At 51.8% G+C, this 18,233-nt stretch overlaps 1 protein-coding gene across 1 annotated transcript; it reads right to left on the bottom strand.

Annotated features, from left to right (window-relative positions):
* Window positions 1-5,342: 5,342 nt before the first annotated feature.
* Window positions 5,343-17,534, bottom strand: LOC100901766 (retinal-specific ATP-binding cassette transporter). The gene is made up of 32 exons (XM_003740791.1): window positions 17,521-17,534; window positions 16,824-16,981; window positions 16,497-16,700; window positions 16,275-16,390; window positions 15,925-16,083; window positions 14,278-14,433; window positions 14,029-14,139; window positions 13,738-13,864; window positions 13,438-13,629; window positions 13,017-13,198; window positions 12,649-12,822; window positions 12,118-12,217; window positions 11,832-11,956; window positions 11,521-11,706; window positions 11,222-11,432; window positions 10,848-11,041; window positions 10,534-10,711; window positions 10,175-10,380; window positions 9,834-10,008; window positions 9,486-9,637; window positions 9,302-9,380; window positions 9,101-9,201; window positions 8,570-8,723; window positions 8,263-8,388; window positions 7,855-8,133; window positions 7,555-7,764; window positions 7,188-7,377; window positions 6,761-6,905; window positions 6,463-6,650; window positions 6,076-6,279; window positions 5,740-5,941; window positions 5,343-5,513 (listed from the first exon to the last, which is right to left on the bottom strand). The coding sequence occupies exons 1-32, from the start codon at window positions 17,532-17,534 to the stop codon at window positions 5,343-5,345; spliced, it is 5,169 nt and encodes a 1,722-aa protein (XP_003740839.1).
* Between the last annotated feature and the right edge of the window lie 699 nt (window positions 17,535-18,233).

Here is an 18,233-nt window from a genome sequence, read left to right as displayed (position 1 = left end):
GTCAAGTTTTGAGCAAGGCGGGAAGCCCTTCGATGACTTTCTCTCATGCTGGCGAGTTGAGGAGAGTGGATCGATAGCCCTAATGAGAGGGGAACGGAAACGAAAACGATACAAAGTTGTCGGGAACAGCCAACAGACAGCCTGGAGGGCACGACTCTGTATCGGAAACCCGAGCAAAAAGCGGACGTGTCGCCCGTGTATGCTACCCGCAGTCGAAGTCCAGCGAGCTAGCAGACAGTCTGCTGCGTAGGCGGCTCACTCGACCGTCCTATCGCCTATCGCGAGACTTAAGTTGCCGCACCAACTTTTAGATGTAAAGATGCACTTAGGTAAGGAGCATTAATTCAAGTTGCTCACTTGCGACTTGCGAACGGAAGCAAAAGTGGTACCGGTCCGGGTAACAAAGAGGGCCGGGGGGCAGACAGACAGGCGAGGGTGTCGCCTGTCACTCACTTGAGGGAAGATCTCGCTGCTGCGTCGCCGTGAACAGAGTCTAATTTCTCATCCATCCAGTTAAGCGAAATAAGGAAACGGACAAACCTGCTTCACGGTGGCGTGGATCGACCGAGGCTCGGACCGACGGATGGGTTAAGCCACAGACGACGAGCAGACGCCGGGCGACGGCTCCTTCCGAAGTTTCGTCGGAGAAAACTCGGTTGGGGGAAATCGATCTCCTCAGTCAGGTGGGGAACATGAGTTCGGCTCTGCGTACCATCGCGCCCGAAGAGCTCCCAGGGACATAATCGAGCGACTTCTCTCGGACAGTGCTCTTCCGTGCCGGAGACTCTCTACCCGGAAAGCTCGTCTACGCCTCCGGGACGATTCGGGAGGCGACATGCTGAAAAATTAGCATGACCCGCCCCGATGGAATCGCGCCGCAACGCCCCTGCTCGCAGCGGATGATCTGCGATGCTCGAGCATTCCTCGCGTCCACCTGAGTACTCAATCTTCGGAGGCGACAGTTTGCGCGAGGTCCGTGAGGACACAAGCCGCACTTCGTCCCTTCTGTTGCTTGACGTTCGCACGACACCGAATGCCCGAATGAAATTTCCTTTTGACTCGGAGACCTGTGCGAGGGGTGCGTGTCTCAGACGGCAGCGGTACTCGCGCGTGGAAGTTGAAAGACTCACGTGCATATTATCATCCCACGGACCGTGTCCTTTCCGCGTGTCAGGAAAGCGTCGACACGGAGGAACACGGTGGACGAGGTTCATAAAGTTTATATTCTGAGCGTTGTTCGTGAGCTTGAGAATAGGAGAGGGAATAATTTTTATGACGTTTATGCTAGAAGCGGTCGCGACAGCGAGTCGAGATGCCTTAGTGCCCTTCAGGATAGACCCTTATCGTCTCATACTGAAATGGAACGAATGGAGGAGACCCAAAAAGTCCAGCAAGATTCGCAATCGCAGAACTTGAAATAGAGCAGGAGCCAAGAGCCAACAAGCCGGCTTTCGCCTCAGTGCAAGACGTTGATTTATCCCGCTTTATGTATATGATGATGATGATGCTGTCATTGTCTACCATGGCGACCTACATTCAAGCGCCTCCGCTCCCAAACAGTTCTGCGAATATACGGCGGCCGCGCCGTTTAGTATATTCATAGAGTGTGTAGGGACCGAAAAGAAATGCATCATCCCCAAATCAAGACAGAACACCAGAAAGGAAGTCATGCTGATGTGTCTACGACCATAGTGAGCTCACCAACAAACAGCCTGCTCGCTGACATACATAGCTCCCGTTGTTCTCTCCAGCACTTGACGGTGCTCAGAAATCTGAGCACCGTCATCGAACTCACCGAGTTCAAACCGAGGTTACAGTTGCACTGTCCCGATAATTTTGTGGAGAGGCACGATACTCCCGAAGAGTCCCACATGGGCGTCAGATTACGGGATGAGGGATGCAGGATCACGGGCCGACCTTGTTCACTCCGGATGCCGCTACTCTGATACCAGAGTCACAGGAGCATCTTCGAACCCTCCGCGAGTTATTCTGCTCGCGCCTGAGTCATTCCCTCGAAACTTGTGGCGCAATCTACTGTCCAGGATCTCTTTGTATTCGATCCACGGATTAGATCAGCACCATCGATAGTCCTCGATCACGCAATTTACCCGATGGGAACGAAATCTTGCGAAGCGATGTCACTCAGCCTAGAACATTGGACGAGGGCGAACTCTTCCGCAACTGAAAGGGATGCTCGCAATAGGACTGACTGGAGTGAGTAATGGCAAATTATTCGCCGACGCACGTATGAGCCGGTGGGCCGGGGTTTGTTAGCTGTTTAGCTAGCCGATACGCCAGCTGTCTCCACGCGAACAGCAGGCGGGCATCGAACCTTTTGACGTCGCTATACATACTCATGTAAGAAATAACATTTTGCCTGCCATAACATGGTCCAAACATTGTAGCTCCGATTGCACATTTCTTGTTGGGAGTCACGGATTGGCATGCCTCTATATGAGAGATGATCCCTAGCGATAATTGAGGCTACGAGAAGTGAATGAAGTCAAACTCCGGAGTTGCTTGTTGCACAACCACCATACTGCAGTTGATATGCACATATATGTATGTGCGTAAATACATAGGGATAAGCGCTCGGAGCGATTGCGTTCCGATCAGAGAGACGTTTCCGAGTCGCACCAAACGATGCCTGAGCTCTACGTGGATTGGTCTTCGGCCTGTTCTGCTATCTCCGTCGTGAACGATATGTTTACGAGCGCTTCGTTTCCGGTCGTCTGGCGTTTTATGAATCGAGACAAGCAAGGCCATCCCCTGATTTCTCCATGTGACCTCGGGAACACTTGACCCTCAGAGAAACGAGTGTTCCTAACCCGAATGAGTGGCTATTTGTCAGAATCAGACAAATGTATCGCAGGATTGCTCGCAGCTGATCCGGACTCGGGTTCGGAAGAATTATTCCTTATTTATAACGATCGCACTTGAGCGGATTGTGACGCTCACGTGATTTAAACCGATTTCAATGCTTCGAGATAGAATCTGAGAATACGGCGACCCCATCATGCAGGTTGGGAGTTCGGAGCTACTGTGTCGACTGGTGGCAGACGCATTTCCGTGACCGCAGCTCGATACAGAAGTGAATGAGACTTTGACTCGAGAGCTCTGAGGAACCTCTTTCAGTCCGTAGGGCTTTTGTTGAACGCGAGAAACTAACGGATGTGGGAACACGCTTCCAGCGCCGCGGATTGATGCATTTCGGAGCTTTGGAATAACTTTGATTCATTCGTGGTCATGAAATATGAGCAGGGCATCGTGTTCATTCGATGGATAGAGTTACACTCCCGTTATTCATCGTTAGAGTCTGGAGTTACGTGAACAAGGAGATGGAAAAGCACAGATGGGGAGAAAACAAAGACGACGGAGGGGAAAAAGCCTGTCCTCCCCAAGCAAGTGTGGAGACCCTTGCGAAAGCGGCATTGTATCGCTCAGGGCGTTTTTTTCCCGACTGAGTGAGTGAGCAAACCGCTGAGACCGCTTGCTTCGTTCTTATTCGACCTCATCTGCTCGCAGGCTCCCTCTCCAGTGTTCGACATGCTTCCATGGGAGGAGCGAGGACCGCGAGCAGCGAAGGGGATGAGTGGGTCAAGAGGAATAAGAATGAAGAAGAACGCTACTGTCGTTTTCTGTCACCCTTGCTGCTGCTGCTGCATCCGAGGCTGTCCTGGCTTTCTTGGACAGATTTATGGAGGGCACGCAGCGAATGAAGTCCTGCGACGAGTGGAGACATAAGAGGAATGAGCGGCAGAGAGCGTCAGAAACTTCACTACATACGACTTAGGAGCTTCCCCAGCGTGACAGTGACTCATCAGCGCCCCACACCCTCACCTTCCCTCAGCCGGCCTCATGTAATAATTCCAGGCTCCGTCCCCTTCCAACCTTAAACGGACTCCCTGGCGGGAATTCGCCCCATACCGTCCGGGGACATGGGATCCCAAGAACGACTTCAGGGCGGGGACGGTCTCGGGAAAGAAAAACCTCCGATCCGATAGACGTTCGCTGATGTTGCTAATAGCAGCTTGATGGCTCTAACAGTTTGGCAGAGGCAGCCGCAGCAGCAGCAGCTTAGTTGACTGGGAGCAAACTGCGAAGCGAAATAAGAAAGGGTCCTTTTTTATGCCTGTGCCCGAGCCGAGAGGTCGATTGTCCCGACCATTGCTCCGATCGCTCGTGATGGCGACGGAGGACGAGTCAAAAGATCGAGACCCCGCTGAGCAATAGAAAAGCTAAAACAGATTAGTGGTCGTCAGCCTGAGCTGGGGAAAGTTCTGCAGCGGCAGAATTACCACGGAGCTTCGCTCGTCATCGAACGAGCCGGTAGCGGCTCTACGGGGCGAGTAGTCGCCGCTCCGAGGGGACAGTGAAACAAACGACAGGCTGCTTGACATGTTCGAAGGTTTCTCTGTCGTCTCTGTCGACTCACCATGAACGAAACGGTGGCGTGAATTCGCTCAAGCAGACCAATAAAGCCGAGTTGTTTACGCGAGAAAGTCCCAAGTAAACGAATTCCTGCCAAGGACCGCAAAAAGTCTCTCGTTCGGCAAAAACGCCGAGTGACTTTCAGTAGTTACGACGGGCTCGCCTTTTTGCGGGACAAAAACACCAGCTACGCGTTAATCTGGAACACGCGAGTCCCGCTGATATTTGCGAGCTGGCCGCGACCTAGAATCCTCGCCTCTCCGGGACGGCGTGTTATTCTTTTTGCTCCCTTAAGTTTCTTCCGCTTGAAGCTCCGATTATCGATCAAAATTGTTGGCCTGGCTCTAGGAAAAAGCTCTTCTTCTCCTGCATTGATCTGTTTATTAGTCTGCGCCAATAACAATTTTCCGAAACAAGAACGGGGTAAACACGGCGCCGACCCGAGATCGGTCGATATCGAGACGATCAAGTCGAGTGGCCCAAGTACCATTCCATATAGTGTGAGTCCGTTTCCACAACCGGAAATCATCAAGTGCGATATCACAGAGCGGAATACTTCCAGCGCTAGGTGAAACCCTCGAGCGGGATAACAAAGGGACCGAACGGCATCTCTTCGAGACGGTGCCGGTGATTCGCCGAAACGTTTCGGTGTTTGACTGAACTTCGGACATTCGGGAGAGATCGGCGAACCACAAGCCTCCTTCTCATTGTTGGGTGAAAATGATGTGAAAAATGATAAGACTCTCAAAGCAATCTCAATGCATAGAGGTGCGACCTGGGGGTAAGCATCGATCCCAACCTCCGACATTTGGTCTGTCGGCCGCATCTCATGTTTGTCGAGCAGGAAAAAAGCTCTTTCCGCTGACCGAGTGCCCTCCACTCCTCCCGTCCACTTTGCACGGAGCTCGAAGCTACTCGTCGAGAATGAACTGCGTTTTGGCGAAGTTCAGAAATATCTGCTCGAGGGTGGTATCCGACACAATGGAGTCTTCAAAGGCAAAGCGAGAATTGAGCTCGGCGATGGCAGCGAATAGAGCACTCCAACTGATCGAAGGGTCCGTGATGTGGAAATGCAGCAAGGCCTGTGGGGGAAAATCGCCCAAGATGAAAGATTCATCCGCGGCGAGTCCACAGAGGGTCCGTCCGCTTGAGTGTCCTACTCGCATCAAACATTTCAGCCATGTCCCGCTCCGTACGACAGCCGAATCGTGCGGTCTGCTCTTATGTATGCATACAAGATACCCATTTGAATAACTCGATTCGAGTCGACCCGGCTTGAGGTTGATCGTAATGCGTTCGCGTGCTCACCTGATGACTACTGATGAGGTGATTCTCATTCGGGAACAACTCGTCCATGGCATCACAAACTTTCGCCGAATTCTCTGTTTTCTCCTCAGGGCTCCGATCAGCTCGGAGCTTCAAAAACACCGTGAAACCTTCGCCATACTTCGATTTCAGTCGCTGGGTCGATCCAATACAGCGGAACCCGCCATTCACCATGATACACAGCCTGGAGGTTGATTTGAAAGAGGAAAAATCCCGCTACATTCGTATCTTATTTCGCTGCTCGAAATGATATTACGTTCCAAACCGTATCGCATCCGAGCTCGGATGGCTCTGATTCTCATTCATCTTCCGTCGCACCTGTCGCACAAAGCCTCGCACTCTTCCATCGAGTGAGACGTCAGAACGATGGCGCTTCCGAGCTCTCTCTGGACCTTGGTCAGGGCATTCCAGATCTTCCGACGTGCTTCGGGATCAACGCCAGCGGTGGGCTCATCCAGAAAAATCACCTTCGGGCCTCCGAGGATAGCGAGACCGATGGACAGTTTCCGCTTATTACCCCCACTATCGACGAAAACAAAGGTGACACTTAAGGTCAGCAGTCTCCATCGAAGCAACCGTTCCCCGAAGCGGCGGATCAAACCCTACGTTCGAGGGATCCAATCGCAATACGGTGAGCGGTTCTCAAGCTCCAATGAGCCCGCGGGTCGGGGACACATTATGCGTTTTCGGTTCGGGTTCACTCACCTGTAGCTGCCACACATTTTGTCGGCATGTTGAGAGAGGTCTGTGACTTGTATCAGGAATTCCGTCACCTCATTCACTCTGCTCAGTGGCACGCCCCGTAGAATACCGAACAGGCGGAACATTTCTCGCGCGCTCATCGTATCGATGATAGCGTCGAATTGTGGACAGTATCCGATTTCAGTTTGGAACTACGGAACGAAAGGGAGCCGATCAATCGATGCGCAGCACCGAGCCCTTCAGTTCCACTGCTTTGCTATTCGTCGATTTCAAATTTCGCAGAAATTTCGCAGAGACTCACCTTATCGCGGTTCTCTCTAAGACTGCAGTCTGATATGAACGCGTCCCCAGCCGACATGAGGAGATCCCCGCACAACATCCTGAACGTTGTCGTTTTCCCCGCCCCGTTGACGCCTAACAGGCCGAAGCACTCTTTCTCTTTCACCCTGCGGAAAATATCGAGAGGGAGTTGCATGGAGAACAGAAACGAACACAATACGCACGGTGCCCGTAGGGCTCCGTGAGAAGACGTAGAGCTCCGGGGAAAATACTCCGGTCGGAGCTCTCCGCCGATAGAATGTTTGTATCGAGCGAGCGTCTTTGACCGGCAGACTCATGTCTGTTCCGCCGAGTGAGTCTTCAATGTGCTTTCGTTTTTCGAACGCGAATCAATCGATTGGGACGAATAGGCTCGCGGCGGGTCGTTCGCGATTTTCGAATCAACGCACCTGAAAGAGACGTCCTTGACGGCATGGAAGTTTCCATAGAATTTCGAGAGTCGGTACGCTGTCATGGCAAGGCCGTCATTCGGTAGAGAACCCGTTACCATCTCCTCAACGAGCTCCTTCTCTCTGAGAACGTCCTCGTCTTCCGAGACTAATGGAAAGGATGCGGCTGGTATAGACTCCGCGGAGTCCCCTGGAAAATTCGGTCGAGTTGAAGCCGAGGTCGGAGTCTGAATCAGAGGCCGGTGACTCGGTCGCAGGGTTGGATTGGGATTATTATGTAAATGAGCCCAAGCTACGGGTTCAGCCATCGGATCACAATAAGACTTATCCTGAGTTTGGGTTCTTGTGACTTATCCTCCGGTCATACCTATTTTATCTTTCTTGCGCTTTCTGCAGAAAGCGTCCCGGACTTTGTAGAAGTAACGCTGCAAATTCATTTCAATGATGAGGTTGAGAGCGAAGAGCACGCTGCCCGTGATGACCAGGCAGATCATCTCCCAACCGGCTCCCGCATCGTCCATAGAAAATGCCGAGGGCCGATCGTAACGAAAAGCCGAAACATTGTTCTCCGTGAACTCTGTATGGACGAGAGTAAATCCAAGCATGAGACCGTCGGACTGTATTTTCTAGTGTCTGTCTCCTCATTATGCCTCTTGCAATTATGCACCTGAGCAACATCGTCCTATGAATGGCGTGGCCTCGGCAGACATTCTTTGCGCGCCGCATATCAAGTCCGTCGTCAGAACGTCTCTGTGTATTGATTCACAGGTTTTGTTCAAAGCACCGTTGTAGTGGATGTTCGAGAAACCCCATATCACCGCGAAATGCGGCAGGAAATGCAGAAAACCCGTCGAGATTCTCAACGCCTCGTTATCGATACCGAGAGGATTTCCCGGAATTCTCCCGAGGAACTGCAGCATCGTCACGACCAGCACCCCGATCATTCCTGGAACGGAGCATAGTATTTTTCATTGAGCGAAAGAGACGGTGAAAGGTCAGATCCGACTCCGTGGGCGCTACCACGATCCGAAGAATTTCTATCATTGCAATCACACTAGGCTGAACTCGAGCTCACCCACAAGAATCCCGAGGAACACCATCATGGAGAAACCGGTCGACGGCTTCTTCGGCCAATGAGAAACCAAATACGCCAATGGTATCGTGGCGAAGCCGAACAAGACCAGAAGGATTAATATAGCCCCTGCGTACGACGAAACAGGGTGGGTAACGATCTAAGCCCTCATCTACCAAATCATTTAATTTTCTCATTCTTCGCGATGCGTCCGTCGACGTTCGAACCTATTTTCTATGTCATAGAATCATGGATTCTATGAGTCTACGTTAAATAGTCATTGAGGACCCGGTGTCGTTCGCGATCTTACAGGGGGTGTCCGTGTAATGAGTGTACACTCCGTCAGGGTTCCCGAGCAGCAAGGTGGACAGCACCAGGAGGCAGCAAGCAATGTGCAGCTGAATGTCGTACAAAATCGACGAGAGGAAGTAGATCAACCGGTTCACGCCCGTCATTAGCTGCATCTGAAAGCGGCGACGCGCGTGAGAACATCTCCGTCCTCCACGGAATTCCCTAGACGCTGATTGAGCTGGTGGACTCGGATTCAGGCTCGCGGGCCGATTTGCTGGAACTCCGCTCGAGGTGTCGTCTCTCCTCACGCACCGGTAAGCTTCAACGGGTCACAGGTGTCCGATAGAGCCACTCCGATCTAGGGCATTATGCGGAGCGACCCAGAAACGCTAGGGTGAAGCGATGGAAAACCGGGGAACGAGGAAAGAGGGGGGCAGGACAAAGCGGGGGAGCGATAAATGGAAGGAATCAACTCTGCTCCGGGACAGGTCGACGCCACACAGCGGAGTTCAAAGGCGCTGTTCGAATGACGTGGACGTCTCTCGCTCACCAGTTTCGCCTTAGAGACATTCTCCTGGACGGGGAATATGATGAATGATGATGTAATGAAGGCGAGCGAGAGTGACATCAACGCGGCACAGAAGAGCCGAGCTGTCGGAAATTTCTAATTATTATATCGTGGCTCGACATGTGGCGAACGTATACGAATCGCTCATCGGCGCACGACGATGACGAACGCGACCATACTTACGAACGGTATCGGTACTCATCAGTTTCTCCTTCGGGAAACTCTCTGACCCCCAGGGAATCGGCTGATAGGTCACACGTACCTGCAGGAAGGCGGAGAGCGATGCTCGATGGCTTCAGAAAGGAACAAAGGCGAGAAAATACCATCTCACGGAGCGGAACGACAAATTCAAGGATAGAAAACTCACTTGACCACCGAGGATCGCGGAATACGCCGAAGTCAGGGCGCACATCTGGACGTGGTAGGGCTCGCCGGAATACCAGATGTTGAGCGCACTCTCATTGATATACGTTGCGCCTACCAAGTGCTTGAGCTTATAGTCGTTCAGATCCCTGTGGGCTGCGAGAAGAATAATTCCCTCGGTCAAATCACCCGAAACTCGATCTCTGACGTGCGAGCTCCGGTCTAACTCTCAAATCAGAGCCGGAGTCTGTCGGACGACAGGGGATCCGAGATGCCGAGGAAAAACAATCGACTTCAAGCTCCGAGATAAAAGGCTGGAGAGGAGAGGGGGACGGGTCGGAGCATTCCTCACCGAGCTGCAGAAGATATGCCTGGATGTCGTCATCCGTTGTATTCTCGGCGAAAATCTGAACGCTTGTCTGTTCCTGGAGTTTGTTCCAGGTCGCGTTCATTAGCGCAGACGACGATCTCGGTACGAGGAAACTTTCAGTGGGCCCGAAGAGCTTATACAGGTCGTATGTCACCGCCTGGACAGGGTTTCGCCATGTGAGTATCTGTTTTATGACCAGCGCACGCCACAGTTCGCGCTCCTCCAGTTTCACGTATTGACTCGCTTCGGAGAATCAAGGCGTGTCATCCGATCACAGCACTGTCTCCGGACGAGGGGAAGAAAAAATGACAACGAACACATACCGATGCGCCGGAACCGCCCACCGCAGTGACGAGACGGCTGTCAACAATGCAGAAGAGAATTGTCGTCAAAATTGGTAGGACCACCATGAACACCGGTAGCCACCATTGTCGCTTGGCAGCATCGTGTCGTTTCATCAATAGTCCGACGAAATGGTTGGCGTGTAGTCTAGCGCCGGAGACCCTTTCGTATGTGGGGAACTGCCGATCTGACGAGTGAGCGAAGACAATGGACGGGAACATAAATCAAGGAGGAACGAATAAATTATGCTTTCCATGCAACAACGAACTCTAATATCTGACCATAGGAAAGTTGCTTGCAGCTTCGGGACCGACAAGAGGTGTTCGAGCTCATGATTTACCTGCCGCTGGGGTTTTCGCGTGTCCGTTCGACTGAGGGCCGTCGCCTTTCCCCTCAGGTGATTGATCCGATCCCACGATTGCGTTACCGTCCACGCTTGCTCCCAACTCACCGACTTTCAGGAAAACGTCTTCCATCGTGGTCACGGCGACACCCAACGAAACGACGCCCAAGTCCGCCTGGAATTTCTATTCTCTGATTTTCCGTCGGCTGACCCGCCCTCCAAGCATGCGGAGCCGCCGGGTTCTCTGCTCGATAATAAGACCACGAAACGCATGGGAAAACATGCAGCCTTTAACACGCGTCGGCAGTAACCTTGTTCTCCTCGAAAAACTTGAATAAGTCGACCATGCGATCAACGGTCGGAAATCCCAGGTTTACGACATACTCGTACGTCATGTCAGCTTCCACGCTGGCCGTTCCTCCGACGAAACGCTGAACGACCTCCATGGCCGCATCAACATCCACGTCCGGCGAGGCTTTCGCGATGCGCATTTTGTAGCCGGTCTCTAGTCAGATGAGTCAGATGGAAGCAGCAAATGGAGCATTAGTCAATTGAACAAAGGAGCTAAGTATCGGTTGGAGTCCGAAGTCCCCTATTCCATTCGTTTCCCTCCGAAAGTTTGAGCTCTTCGCGAGCCACGCTCGCGCACGCGACGCTTATTGCTCGACATTAGTTCTGCGCGTACCGAATTTCTTTTTGAGAAACATGGGGGAACCCGAGCACATGATGGCTCCCGCCGTCAGGAATGTTATCCTGTCTCCTAAAACGTCCGCTTCCTCCATATAGTGAGTTGTGAGCAATATGGTCCTGCCTTTGCGCAGTTCTTGCAAGACAGTCCAGACCATGCGACGGGCCTGAGGGTCCATCCCAGCGGTGGGCTCGTCCAGGATAATCACCTGCGGAAAGCGAGTTCCGGAGAAGTTCCAGAACGAGAATTGAACTGAGTGAAAAACAAGTTTTGGTCAGCTCGCTGAGCGCACTTACCGAGCTGCCGCCCACCATGGCGTTCGCCATGGAGAGCTTTCGTTTCATGCCCCCGGAGAGGTTCTTCGATAATGTGTCCATTTTGGGAGTCAGTTCGAATTTGCATACGAGCTCTTCGGCTTCCTCGTTGACCAAGTGCTCGGGGGCGCCTTTCAACTTCCCGAAAAACACCAGGTGTTCCCGTACCTGGAGCACAGAAATCATTTCACGCGCGCGAAAATCCCGGGGACTAACGAGAGAGCTCGTCAGCAAAGGAGATTCACCGGCCAGAAGGGTCGGCTCGACTGTGATCTGGCGGCTCCAGTACTCACGGTGAGCTCGTCGAAGAGGACGTTGTGCTGAGGGCATAGGCCCACGTTCTTCCGAGCTTGCCGGGTGTGGGTTCGAACGTTGAAACCATTAATGAAGAGCTGCCCTGACGATGGCGGGAATAGTCCTGGAAACAAAAGTTCTCGACAATGCGGTTCATCAGAGGACTGTCGCCGTCGTCGAGTCATTTGCGGAGACTGCTGTCATTGGACTCATCGGCGGAGTGGGCAAACTCTGCCGGGAATGGTGAGTCGGTCTGTCTTCTCTGGAAAGCCCAAACATACCAACCAGTCAGAATGTTCATCGTGGTCGTTTTCCCCGCTCCGTTGTGACCGAGGAGCACAGAGATCTCGTCATTGTACATTCTGAGGCTGACGTCCTTGAGAACCTTGATGTAGAAAAAAATCAGGATTTTAAAAAATTCTGGCTTAGGGATCAAAGGCAGATGCAAGTCGCCTCATGAGTACTTGAAAGCGCTCTCAGACATGATGAATGATTGGATTATTTCGAGCAGCACGAAAACCGAGCGTTTGTCCGTCGCTCTCGGGAGTTTCTCCCCCTTGCCCCTCTGCCGACATCTATACCGAGTTAGAATTTCCCTCCTCTTGACTAGATATGAGGGATACCGAGGAAGCATATCTAGAGGGAGGCACTAATAAGTCCTCCGGCGCCGACGGTGGAAAGCTTCATCATCCGAGTGTCTCAGGCTCCTCTCTTCTCGCTCATTATATCGGAAAAAGTTCGTGTTTGCTCCGGGGAGAAAAACGCTCCAAAGTACGAGCTCTGATTCGGATGAAGTGAAACGTATGAATCACAAACCTGTTTGCTTCCGAAGTATTTGCTCACGCTCCTCAGCACAACTGCTGGCTGGCCACTGCTTGAAGAATACTCCTCAAAAAGTTCGTTCGCCGATGTCTGATCCTGGATATCAGAGAGTCCTGTACAGGAGTTTTTCCGGGCAACCCAATAGGATCTCTGGAAGAGCAGAAATGCCTGTTGAGAGGGGCGTATGTGTTTGCTTACTCACACGGCCAGGAACGGCGGAGGAGGCAGGCGGTGTGAGCTCAAAAGGGACGGTTGAACTACCGCGACGAGGTCTAATTTATCATTTAAAGCACGGCAAATGCTTCGGGATTTTATCTTGGCGCGCTCAAGTCCCACGCTCATAGGGAGCATCATTATTTTACCTGGAACAGGAACAACGGATGTCTCGGGATTCCTAACTGCCATGGCCAAACGTTGTCGAGGTAAAAAATGAGCAAGCTGTACAGGAGGCATCCGAGCAAGAGGTCAGTCATTACGCTGCCGAGTACGATGTTGTCCCCCGGAACCGCCGGCGAGTATATAGACGCCCAGTGAGCCCCGACACCTGCAGTTATTTTTCCACTCATTTTTTTGAATACTTGACCCAGTGCTTCGCCGGCAAGGAATACGACCCCCGTTGTCCCTGGAGATCAATAGCTCCTAATTCCCCGAGCACGATTCCTTTACTCGAAGGCCGTATACCCTATATCTCGTTCTCGTTTCTCTCCCCTAGAATCCTCAGAGTTCCGAATCTCGGTTCAACATCACAAACGAGACAGATCCCTCTCCTTATTACTCTCTCACCCTGGGATTCTCTGAAACTGATTAGCTTGAAGCACCAGTATAATCCAGAGTTGGGCAGGAACAATGTTGTGAGGAGCTTCGCGGAACGAGACAGGCTCTGATACCGATTCTGATTTATCGGGTCGAGGAACGAAGTTGATATTGACAACGATAAGAACCAACAGAGAGTTCCCACCAATGTTCCGATGACAGCTGCAACAGAGCGGCACCGCGGGTTAATGCGGATAGGCGGGCGGGCGGAAATCCGTAGGGAATATCCTCCCGATGCAGGGTATGCGCGCCGAGGTGAACGATACTCACGGGACTGGAACAGAACGGTGAGGAACATGAGGTACAGCGTCGCACCGACCGCGTGCAACAAGAATACACTCAGGATGAGCGTTGGATCAGAACGGGTCAGAACTGCTTGGTCCATGCGCACTGGAATCTGGAAGGGAATCGATTATCTCCCGAACGAATCCTGTCTCAACCGTGATCCCGGAGCTCCCGTAAAGAGAAATTGAGTCCGCAAAGTTCTCATCCCGAGCGGAGTGATCCGGATAGAATTAAAAGGATATTGTAGTACCGGCCAAGGCTCCGCTCCCAACCCACCTTGAAAGCGAGGACTGCCATGATGGATACCAAGGCCATCGTGAGGAATCCATTGAGAAATGTGTTTGTCCAATAAACCCAATCGGAGAGACCCATCATGCGAAGGTGTTCCTGATCGAATACGGCACGAATTCAATGTCGTTATTGAATTCGCCGACGAAGCGACCGAAGAACTTCTACGTCCTTCGGCGCCCTTAGACCGCATGGGCACCCACACGGACGGCGGAAATGAAAGAAATTACCGCTGACCTTTATTCTCGACTGTTTCTCCTGGACAATCCGCCGTATGTAACGTATGACGAACATTGTATAACCGTACACGTACAGCACAGGTATGAACGAGCTCAACGACGTGAACGATTTGTCGTCAAGCCACGATGGGAAGGGGAAACGGCTGAGATACACCTGTCGAATTTATCAAAAGCATTTTTTGGTTCTATTAAAGAGTCGCCGGAGCTTCTGAGAACAGAAACGAACCCATAACCACCGAGACCGTCGGGGAAACGGCGGCAGCGGCATACAATCGCGGCGATCCACATGGAGCCTATACGGAATATTTGTAGTCCGAACTTTGTATCAAGAGCTACTCCGAGGAGCCGACTCGAGAATCCGACCGGCGAGCTTTAACGAGATACGAGAGCCCGAATCGCAGACTTTCGTAATTGACTCGAGCCGGCACAAGCCTGTCATCTCGCTCGAGCTGGGGGTCGACCGACTTAACGGGACAAGGCTTCCGTCTGATATCATCTCACGAGTAAACATTCTTTTTTGAAAATGACAATCACCAGGTTTGACATGCTTTTCTGAAAGTTTCCGAGCCCCGGAGCAACCCCGAGTCGTTTTTCCCTGCTGTCCTGCATTTCATACCCCTTCCCAGCAGGCTCCGAAACCCGGAATAAACACCATTTACATCGAAATCCGGGATATTTTGCTCGGATATCGATGGGAATGGGTCTTTCCGGGCTTCGGAACCTGGGGAAAAACCATTTCCATCAAAATCCGAGAAAAATATCCCGGATTTCGATTTAAATGGTGTTTTTTCCGGGTTTCGGAGCCTGCAGGAAAGGGGTATGAAATGCAGGACAGCAGGGAAAAAGGACTCGGGGTTGCTCCGGGGCTCGGAGACTTTCAGAAAAGCATGTCAAACCAGGCGATTGTCATTTTCAAAAAGAATGTTTACTTGTCAGTGCCACAAGACGTCAAAACGTCGCTCATTAGACTCCGATCACGCTGACTCAGAGTCATGGAGAGCAACCGAAGGAGGAACTCTGCTTTCTTGAAGACGCTGCGCGGGAGTTGTTTCTCCACATCGTTCAAGGAACGATATCCTCTCCCTATTCCCCGCTCGTTACGGACGACGGGAAAACTTCAATTCCTGAAATCCGGTTGACGCAGCCCGGACTCCCGCATCGGTGTTCTGAATCAATGGAGGATTCGATTTTGAGCGACCGGTAGAATAGGACTCGAGATCCCCATGCGACTCTACTCTGAAATCTTTCAGAGACGGTCTCAATATGAGAAGTAAGCCAGGAGTTTATTTTACAAGAGCAGTCAAGCCACCCTTCTCGGGTCATGAAGATTTGTTCGCTATAAGCACGAGCCGAGATAGACAAAGCCGCTTTCCACTTCTCGAATCTTGAGATTGGATCGTGAGCTCTTTTTATGGTGGGTAGGTCGCTTCACTGCATCGTGATAATCAGCTTGTGTAGATTTGCTCCGAGCGCTTCCTCTATGCCTCTGGGTAGAAGGGTAAGTTTCAACGTTCTCGCGCTCCTCTCACCGGAACAGCAATTATCTCTTTCCGCGGCAAAAGATTCGTGGCACTAAGTGCGCCGATAGAGACGACCCCCTGCCCTAGACTCCCCCAGGATCCTATTCGATTGGTTGTAGACTCACCGCGGGCTTTGAAACATTATGCTTCTCTGCGTACACCGTCATGATGCTTTCCATGATGGCAGGTAAGATGTTTTTATCAGGTGCGCGTGGACCTCTTTGCGGTAAGTGAGGGAACAGGCGGCTTGTTTCGTAATAGGCCAGTGTTTGGTTTATGCGTACCTGAAGACCCAGGAAACATTCGGGTAACGGAGTTTTGAGGGCGTGTACTCCCTCTCGAGCTCCCACCCCCACAAATCCGCCTTCGGGACTCCCGCCTCTCTGTCCAGACCTCCACAACCCAGAGCTCCACGTTGCGAATTGCGACACGGTAACCTAATCCTCCGAATAAAGCTCAAGATAACGTTTCTCACTTCGTATGCGAGGTTTTTCGGCTCAGTTCTCGTGAACTCTACGCTGAAAAGAACTTGGCCTTTCATGATGTATTCATTGAGTGATTTCGCGTCATCAACTCCCTCGACGGCTGTGACTGGAAAAGAACGCGAGAATAAGGAATCCCCCGATTGAAGTTACTTATCTCTAAATCCCCGAACAAATCCAGTGATTAGGGGAAGGTCCCGAAAAACAATTCGCACCGTCGCCGAAAGCCTCGACCATGATGTCTGCCGTGAGCCCATTCTGCGGAGCATAAACAATTCGTCGAGGGTCTTTCGAGGCCCGATATCGGGTCGGGAATGCTCGGAGAAGAGAGGAATTGAAAGTCTCCTGTGGCCTCCAAGTGAAACTCGGACGGTTCCTCGCGCCTCCTTCGCTCAAACTGCGGAGAAATACGAGTAATCCTGTTGGGAGAGAAGGAGAACAATTCAGACTAGTCAAAAAATCCCTTCCACGACTCCACACCGCTTTCAGTCGCTCATGCTGGGGAAATCGACGGCTGGTCGAAGTTTTCGAGAGCCCCTAACCGATCAATCCGAAGGGGATGGCAACTTCCAATATGGATGCTATCAGCGATCTCTTGAGTCGAGTCACCCAGATGTCTTTCCACAAGAGAGCGCGGAGCTGCTTGAAGAAACTCGGTTGAAGATTTTCCATGGCGAGCTCTGGATTAATCGCATGGACCCTGGAACGAGAAACTGTCAGAACCCCATGAGTCGAGAAATTCCTATCGCGGGAAGATTCCATGGAGGAATAATTATTTTCTTCCAGCTTGCCCTCCGTCCTATTCCCCGCAGAATTCATAACGACTGGAGAACTTCTCGCATCTCCCCGATATCACGTGCCATCCAGCTCTTTCCAAGCCTATTGATCTACGAATCGATGCTTCCTCCAACGGGAATTCTCTCGTCCGGAACGCTAACTCGACGGTCGCAATGCACATGCACGGAGCGCGGCATGAGGCTCTCAGGACTCAGAATTAGCATGAGACCCCAATCGACAGCGCTGTTCTTTCTCTGAATGCCCGACTTCTAAGTGGGTGACGCGAGCAGAAAAAACGCAGGAGCAGAAGAGCCCTGATCTCGCCCCATCCTGGAACATGATGATCTTCACGGATTGCTCTCATGGCGTCAAGCATTGCACATTGAGAGGAGGCCTGTCAGCCGATTCAAGGGACCGGTGCGGAACTGCGCTCTTCGCGGCCGGTGCGATTCACCAAATTACCTGGGCGCGTTCATTGTAATTGACTACTCACTTGATTGGGAACCATCAGGCTGGCCAATGGCTCGCAACCGTATTCCGAAACCGAATGACGAGTTCTAATTCGAAATATCGCTCAGACTCCGCATTGTCACCTATGTATATTCTGCCCCCAGAACGTTCAAGGAGCTTGAGTTCAATTAGCTAATTGAGAGTCTCACAGCGTTCGAAAACCCGAGATCGATGACGATTTCTTCAGACTCCGCACCCCGACTCTGCGATCACTCATCCATGCACCAGCGAGAACAATGTCATCTATGCGTCACGGAGGAATCTCATGAATCCAACAATGGACACAGCTCGAAGGCATCCCGTACTTCTGAATTCCCTCGAAGTCCCCATCCTCGCTGCGAAAAATGTTTATTTGCGGACGGTCAGCTGGGAGTCCGAGTAGACACAACTGCGCCCAGCGAGGTCGGCCACCAGGCTGGCCGTGTTTGCCCACTACCCTGGGACCGCACTTAAGTAAGGGGGAACAATTTGCTCTTTCCAGCGAAAAAAAGTGCTATCATAACGTAAATAAAGACAACTGACTGAATGTCAAGCCGTCCATGATATTCTCATGTCCTCAGCCGACAGGAAATGTATTCCGACTCATCGTTCCCTCAGATTGTTCCTGAAATAATTCGATCAGGGTCGGAAGATCATGGGAACCGGGGACGCCTGTTCTCGTGCCG

The sequence above is a fragment of the Galendromus occidentalis genome, unplaced genomic scaffold (genome assembly GCF_000255335.2).
Source record: "Galendromus occidentalis unplaced genomic scaffold, Mocc_1.1 scf7180000077086, whole genome shotgun sequence".
NCBI classification, from domain to species: domain Eukaryota; kingdom Metazoa; phylum Arthropoda; class Arachnida; order Mesostigmata; family Phytoseiidae; genus Galendromus; species Galendromus occidentalis.
This window is presented reverse-complemented; position numbering and strand designations above follow the sequence as displayed.

Bases quoted from the DNA above. Each gene is read 5' to 3' on its own strand.
- LOC100901766 (XM_003740791.1), bottom strand. The intron at 11,042-11,221 runs GTACGCGCAGAA...TCATCTGACTAG, and splicing joins GTTTCTCAAAAAGAAATTCG to AGACCGGCTACAAAATGCGC. The intron at 7,378-7,554 runs GTATGACCGGAG...CGAATTTTCCAG, and splicing joins GCGCAAGAAAGATAAAATAG to GGGACTCCGCGGAGTCTATA.